General features: G+C 39.5%; 1 protein-coding gene across 3 annotated transcripts in view; it reads left to right on the forward strand.

Moving 5' to 3' along the window:
• Positions 1 to 8456, forward strand: part of LOC110454289 (SH3 domain-containing kinase-binding protein 1-like) — a 35678-nt gene that overhangs the window by 17140 nt on the left and 10082 nt on the right. For all 3 annotated transcript variants that reach the window (XM_021503726.1, XM_021503725.1, XM_021503727.1), the window contains one exon: positions 5169 to 5201. In XM_021503726.1, coding sequence (XP_021359401.1) covers positions 5169 to 5201 — 33 coding nt within the window. The remainder of the gene's footprint in view (positions 1 to 5168; positions 5202 to 8456) is intronic.

The following is an 8456-nucleotide window of genomic DNA, read 5'->3' on the forward strand; positions in this document are numbered from 1 at the left end:
GCTGGGCAAAAAGAGACAAATGCAGTCATGATATTAGAATTGATCCTGGGGTCTGGCCACAACCCTAGGGACCTAGTTTCTGAGTCACAGCTTGGAAACAGTTGAGATCCCCACCCCATAACCATACACAAAATTGCTGGGCATAAAAAATCAAATACAGATATGCTACAAGGATTGGCCTTGGGGTCTGGCATATTCCCTTGGATCTCATTTGGAGAATATTTTGCCATGATTGCTTAGATATCCAGGTGAGCGATACAGGCCCTCTGGGCCTCTTGTATTTTAGAAAACGAGGCTTACATCTTCTCTCAAGCTTTGAACAAAATGGCTGGTCCTGGGTTTTATGTCATTCGTGTCAATTTGTACATCAAGAATTGGAGATCTTACTTGATATATTCAAATCCTGACTTTCAAAAAACTGAAAAACACAAAGTGTGTTAAATATCTGAAAACACAAGTTGATCTCCATTTTCTGGTACAATATATAGTGTCTGTTTAAGTCCATGGTCCCTTTGTTAGTGGGGATGTAGAATCAGGGCGAATACTTTGTTAGTGGGGATGTAGAATCAGGGCGTATACTTTGTTGGTGGGGATGTAGACTCAGGGCGTATACTTTGGCGGTGGAGATGTAGAATCAGGGCGTATACTTTGTTACTGGGGATGTAGAATCAGGGCGTATACTTTGGTGGTGGGGATGTAGAATCAGGGCGTATACTTTGTTCGTGGGGATGTAGAATCAGGGCGTATACTTTGTTGGGGGGGTTGTAGAATCAGGGCGTATACTTTGTTAGTGGCGATGTAGAATCAGGGCGTATACTTTGTTAGTGGCGATGTAGAATCAGGGCGTATACTTTGTTAGTGGAGATGTAGAATCAGGGCGTATACTTTGTTGGTGGGTATGTAGAATCAGGGCGAATACTTTGTTAGTGGGGATGTAGAATCAGGGAGTATACTTTGTTAGTGGGGATGTAGAATCAGGGTGTATACTTTGTTGGGGGGGGTGTAGAATCAGGGCGTATACTTTGTTAGTGGTGATGTAGAATCAGGGCGTATACTTTGTTAGTGGAGATGTAGAATCAGGGCGTATACTTTGGTGGAGGAGATGTAGAATCAGGGCGTATACTTTGTTGGTGGGTATGTAGAATCAGGGCGAATACTTTGTTAGTGGGGATGTAGAATCAGGGCGCATACTTTGTTAGTGGGGATGTAGAATCAGGGCGCATACTTTGTTAGTGGGGATGTAGAATCAGGGTGTATACTTTGTTGGGGGGGGTGTAGAATCAGGGCGTATACTTTGTTAGTGGAGATGTAGAATCAGGGCGTATACTTTGTTAGTGGAGATGTAGAATCAGGGCGTATACTTTGGTGGAGGAGATGTAGAATCAGGGCGTATACTTTGTTACTGGGGATGTAGAATCAGGGCGTATACTTTGGTAGTGGGGATGTAGAATCAGGGCGTATACTTTGGTGGAGGAGATGTAGAATCAGGGCGTATACTTTGTTGGTGGGTATGTAGAATCAGGGCGTATACTTTGTTGGTGGGTATGTAGAATCAGGGCGTATACTTTGTTGGTGGGGATTTAGAATCAGGGCGTATACTTTGTTAGTGGAGATGTAGAATCAGGGCGTATACTTTGGTGGAGGAGATGTAGAATCAGGGCGTATACTTTGTTGGTGGGTATGTAGAATCAGGGCGTATACTTTGTTGGTGGGGATGTTGAATCAGGGCGTATACTTTGGTGGTGGAGATGTAGAATAAGGGCGTATACTTTGTTAGTGGGGATGTAGAACCAGGGCGTATACTTTGTTAGTGGGGATGTAGAATGAGGGCGTATACTTTGGTGGTGGAGATGTAGAATAAGGGCGTATACTTTGTTAGTGGGGATGTAGAAGCAGGGCGTATACTTTGTTGGTGGGGATGTAGACTCAGGGCGTATACTTTGGCGGTGGAGATGTAGAATCAGGGCGTATACTTTGTTACTGGGGATGTAGAATCAGGGCGTATACTTTGGTGGAGGAGATGTAGAATCAGGGCGTATACTTTGTTGGTGGGTATGTAGAATCAGGGCGTATACTTTGTTGGTGGGTATGTAGAATCAGGGCGTATACTTTGTTGGTGGGTATGTAGAATCAGGGCGTATACTTTGTTGGTGGGTATGTAGAATCAGGGCGTATACTTTGTTGGTGGGTATGTAGAATCAGGGCGTATACTTTGTTGGTGGGGATGTAGAATGAGGGCGTATACTTTGGTGGTGGAGATGTAGAATCAGGGCGTATACGAGTAATGGTAATTGCTACATCAATAATGCAGCTAGGGTTGATCTATTGAAGGTATGTTGCAGATGCTGAATTTGACCTTCAGTTTACTATGCTAGTATCCATTCATATATCACAAAGAAAAATGTCAAGTCCTGTAAGTTCGACATCAGTACTATCCTGTGGGCAGATTTTGACAGAATACAAGCACTACCTATACTTTCAGAGGAAATACTACAAAGTTTCACAAGCCTGATGTAAAATCTACTAGCCGTGGGCATTGGGCTTGTGTCATTGTACATACCTGTACATAGATATGATACTTGAATCAATGATGCGGTTAGGGTCACGCTACTGAACTCATGTTGGGGATATTGAATTTTACCTTCATTTTATACTTCAGTGCACCTTGTACCATCTATAACTGTATTTCAGTATTCTACATTGTAACTGGGCATCTCCTCATGACTTGTCTATATATCCAGTGGAGGGAGGGATACTTATGACAACATTTTCTTACTCTATGACCTGGTGTCCATGGTGTCAGCACCATTATAATAATAACACTACTGGGTCAGAGCTGGGCAAGAAAAACAAAGAGGGACTGTAGGCCTGGCTAGCACAATAAGTCCACAGGCCGGGTCACAGAGAAGGAGTAGCTGGTCGTCTGGTATCATGCTAACACAATAAGTCTGCAGGCCGGGTCACAGAGAGGGAGTAGCTGGTCGTCGGGTACCATGCCTAACACAATAAGTCCACAGGCCGGGTCACAGAGAGAGAGTAGCTGGTTGTCAGGTACCATGCTAACACAATAAGTCCACAGGCCGGGTCATAGAAAGAGAGTAGCTGGTTGTCGGGTACCATGCTAACACAATAAGTCCACAGGCCGGGTCACAGAGAGGGAGTAGCTCGTCGTCGGGTTATGTACCATGCTAACACAATAAGTCCACAGGCTGGGTCACAGAGAGGGAGTAGCTGGTCGTTGGGTTATGTACCATGCTAACACACATAGATTGTATTTGCCATTGCTCTGCTTGCTAACAATTGGGGACTACTACTTACATGTAAATATTAGACTTATCAGATCTCATTTATAGAGCATCACCTACTTACATGTAAATATTGGACTAATCAGATCTCATTTATAGAGCATCACGTACTTGCATGTAAATATTGGACTAATCAGATCTAATTTACAGAGCATCACCTATTTACATGACCATTAGGTTTTGTTTAGTGATTAATACATCATAACTTTTTTATTTTAATATTCTTAATACCCAGATAATTAATAATTTATCCCAGATAATTAATAATCATAAATTTAGTTTCGGTTTGTTTATAAAATTACTATATTAAGTACAATTGATAAGTAATCAGTAGAAAAAGACTTGATTTCTTGGGGGAAAAAATGCCCATCGACATTTACATGTACCAATAATATATTCTGTGTTTGTTCTTTAATTGATGATAGTTTTCTGCTTGTTTTCTTTCTTTATGTTATTGACCAGCTTTTTTTTTGTAAAATATGAAACTGATGTATACAGCATGCTGTCAATAGTCAACATTTATTCAACCAATGTATTATAAAGTAATGTCTTTTCCCATCAATTGGTTTAGTCTCCTAATACAAAACACAGAAATGGTATGTGACAACCACTAGTCTTGTATGAATTCCTGAAGTTTACTTTCTCTGTTTATTATGATTGGAGCTTGAGTACAGAATTTAAGTTTGAACAATAACCTATATTTGTACATGTATACTTCAAATTTGAAATGAATTAAGAAATAAATAACCTTTCTATGGAAAAGATTAACTTTTGAGATTCATTAGTCAGAACTTAAGTTTATTTCAAGAAATTAGGTCCTAAACAGATAAGCATTGACATGCTAATAATGATCCATAATATATTATCATGGCACATTCTATTTACATTGGTCACTGGACGAATAATTAATGAGCTAAACAAATTGTTAATAAAACAGGAAACTAATTATTTCCCTGATTCTTAACATTTAAATGGAAATGTTGGTGACTTGTTAAAATGAATCTGTGTTTCGTCTATAAATATTTGTTGTGTATTTATTGATTTAAGGGTGCTCATTTCTTCAGTAGAACTTGTAATATCCCATGTATTGTTACAAGTAAACTTTCATGGTAATGTAAAACATTTTGCTTCAGAATTGTTCTTATTTTCAATACTCCTTGACTAAATTGATGGGAAACAAAAGGGATAAACAGACTAGAAAACAAAGAATAATTACTATTCTATATGATGTCATGTAATGGTCTGTTGGGAACCAAGAAAAGGACTGATAATGATATTTTAAATTTTAACTGGATTTTGGTGGTCATCGTTTAAGTTAAAGGGTCAAAGGTTCAGGGTAAATATCACACTTGACCACTTTCGAAGTAAAGAACTTGTGGTACAAGATATCTCATGAACCGCTGAACAAATTACTTGATATTAACACTATAGTATGGTAACATGGGGTTTTACACGCGATAAGATGTTTAAACATTGGTGGTCATCAGTCGAGGTTCAAAGGTCAAAGGCCATTATTAGTGGGGGGAAGGGTTGGGGGTATTGTATCTGTGTAAAAGATGGCAATGGAATCTGCCTCCATATTCTGAACTCCACTCTCTTAGCCATCAAGCCAGTCAATATTATACAACAGTTGATGTTTCTGTTGTCACTTGCAGATAGTAAAAATCTACATATTGTGCTAAAAAGTAATTAATATTTCTGTAATTTCTTTAAAAAAAATGTCGGAAAGGGTTAAAGAGGGATTAATTTTGTTTGCACAAATTCAAGGGTAGATAACTCTAGATATGAGTACCCTTAAAAGCATGACCTTTGAACTGTCTATTTTGTAGTGCATGATTGTATATAATTTTCTTTTGGTTACAGAGGCAAAAAATCAACATGCGTTTTTGGCAGCAGGTATTGCTCATATATTATGGCTGCTAGGCATAGTGTGGGTAGTTGTTTTGGGCTAACAAAGATATACCTGTACACTGTACTGGACATACCTGTAGAATATACCAATCTCTGTCTCCTATAAATATTAGGTTAACTTCTAGGAATTGATTATGGCTAGTGAAAATGGTTGGTTAAGTATAAATCACATTTTACCGACTAATTTTTCAGAAATTCTACAGAACATTTGCATAATACTACTTTTCTGCAGACAGGTATGAAACACCGTGTTAGGTTATAGTGTTTCACTTGGTCTAGACACTTATAACAAAATATTTGCATATAACAAATAAATTCAACAGATAAGATGTCTTAATATACATTTTCACAAGTTTACAAGTTCTTATGTTTTACAACTTTCATATTTCAATTACCTGGCAGGTTGTAATGTGTTAGTCTGAGGCTGGTCGTAATTTACTTGGTTCATGTATTTGATTTCTATGCTTCTCTAGAATGCAAATGTGAAGATTTACAAATTATTTCTGCTGAAGACTATACCCCAATACCTTTAATTAGGGCTCCGCATCAAGTTATGAGGTTGTCCATCTGTCTGTCTGTCCATTTCCTGCTTACAGTGTGATATCTTATTAAAGAAGGGTCAGATGTTGATCAAACTTTGCTGATGTACTACTTACCCAAGTCCCTCTCTCATGTTAAATGATGTACCACTTACCAAAGTCCCTCTCTCATGTTAAATGATGTACTACTTACCCAAGTCCCTCTCTTATGTTAAATGATGTACTTCTTACCCAAGTCCCTCTCTCATGTTAAATGATGTAGTTCTTACCCAAGTCCCTCTCTCATGTTAAATGATGTACCACTTCCCCAAGTCCCTCTCTCATGTTAAATGATGTACTTCTTACCTAAGTCCCTCTCTCATGTTAAATGATGTACTTCTTGCCCAAGTCCCTCTCTCATGTTAAATGATGTACTCCTTACCTAAGTCCCTCTCTCATGTTAAATGATGTACCACTTACTAAAGTCCCTCTCTCATGTTAAATGATGTACTACTTACCTAAGACCCTCTCTCATGTTAAATGATGTACCACTTACCCAAGTCCCCCTCTCATGTTAAATGATGTACTTCATACCCAAGTCCCTCTCTCATGTTAAATGATGTACTGCTTACCCAAGTCCCTCTCTCATGTTAAATGATGTACTTCTTGCCCAAGTCCCTCTCTCATGTTAAATGATGTACTCCTTACCTAAGTCCCTCTCTCATGTTAAATGATGTACTTCTTGCCCAAGTCCCTCTCTCATGTTAAATGATGTACTTCTTGCCCAAGTCCCTCTCTCATGTTAAATGATGTACTTCTTGCCCAAGTCCCTCTCTCATGTTAAATGATGTACTTCTTACCTAAGTCCCTCTCTCATGTTAAATGATGTACTTCTTGCCCAAGTCCCTCTCTCATGTTAAATGATGTACTCCTTACCTAAGTCCCTCTCTCATGTTAAATGATGTACTTCATACCCAAGTCCCTCTCTCATGTTAAATAATGTACTTCTTACCCAAGTCCCTCTCTCATGTTGAATGATGTACTACTTACCTAAGTCCCTCTCTCATGTTAAATGATGTACCACTTACCCAAGTCCCTCTCTCATGTTAAATGATGTACTTCATACCCAAGTCCCTCTCTCATGTTAAATAATGTACTTCTTACCCAAGTCCCTCTCTCATGTTAAATGATGTACTACTTACCCAAGTCCCTCTCTTAGGTTAAATGATGTACTACTTACTCAAGTCCCTCTCTCATGTTAAATGAGGTACTACTTACCCAAGTCCATCTCTCATGTTAAATGATGTACTACCTACCCAAGTCCCTCTCTTATGGTAAATGATGTACTACTTACCTAAGACCCTCTCTCATGTTAAATGAGGTACTACTTACCCAAGTCCCTCTCTTAGGTTAAATGATGTACTACTTACCCTAGTCCCTCTCTTATGTTAAATGATGTACTACTTACCCAAGTCCCTCTTTCAGGCAATTTCTGTGCATATTTATTAGGCTGCTGTTTTCTGATTGGCTGATTTCTGTCTGCATGATATCTTCTGAAGGAATCGCCTAAATTTGATCAAACTTGTTACACTAATATACACTGGAGTTTGATGTTCAGCATATTCCCTGCATATTTAATGAATCTGCTGTGTTCAAACTGCTCGATTGCTTTCCAAATTTTTAGCTCACCTGGTCCGAAGGACCAAGGTGAGCTTATGCCATACTGTGGCGTCCGTCGTCCGTCCAACAGCAATTTCTTTAAATGACTTCTTCTTCTTAACCACTGATTGGAATTTAACTAAATTTGACAGAAGCATCCCTAGGTGGTGGGGATTCAAAATTGTACAAATGGTGGGGCTGACCCCCAAGGAGGCTGAGGGGTGGGGCCAAAAGGGGGCAATTTGGCTATATTGCTACAAACGACTTCTTCTGTAGAACTATGCACTGGATATCAATCATATTTAATCAAAAGCATGCATGGGAGGCAGGGATTCAAAATTGTACAAATGGTGGGGCTGACCCCCCAGGGGGCTGAGGGGCAGGGCAAAAAAGGTTTATTTGGCTATATTGCTTTAAGCGACTTCTTCTCTGGAACTAAGAGATAGATATCAACCATATTTGACTGGAAGCATCCCTAGGTGGGGGAGATTTAAAATTGTACAAATGGCTGGGCTGACGGCGGGGCCAAAACAGGGCAATTTGGCTATATTGCTATAAACGTCTTCTTCTGTTGGACTATCCCATGGATATCGATCATATTTGGTCGGAAGCATTCATGGGAGGCAGGGATTCAAAATTGTACAAATGGTGGGGCTGACCCCCTGGCTAAGGGGTTGGGCCAAAAAAGTTTATTACTTGGAAATGGTTGAGATCCCCACCCTATAACCATATATACAATTGCTGAGTATAAAGAGATGAATGCACATATGCTTCCAGGATGGCCTTGGGGACTACCCCACCCTTGGATACTTAACCCCTGGGTCATAACTTCGAAATGGTTAAGATCCCCACCCCAAAACTATATATACAATTGTTGCATGGTATAAAGAGACGAATGCAGTCATGATATTAGAATTGACCCCAGGGTCTGCCCCACCCTTGCAGACTTAACCCCTGGGTCATAACTTTGAAAGGGTTGAGATCCCCACCCAAAAACTATATATACAAATGCTGGGCAAAAAGAGACAAATGCAGTCATGATATTAGAATTGATCCTGGGGTC

The sequence above is a fragment of the Mizuhopecten yessoensis genome, unplaced genomic scaffold (genome assembly GCF_002113885.1).
Source record: "Mizuhopecten yessoensis strain PY_sf001 unplaced genomic scaffold, ASM211388v2 scaffold7763, whole genome shotgun sequence".
In the NCBI taxonomy this organism is placed as follows: domain Eukaryota; kingdom Metazoa; phylum Mollusca; class Bivalvia; order Pectinida; family Pectinidae; genus Mizuhopecten; species Mizuhopecten yessoensis.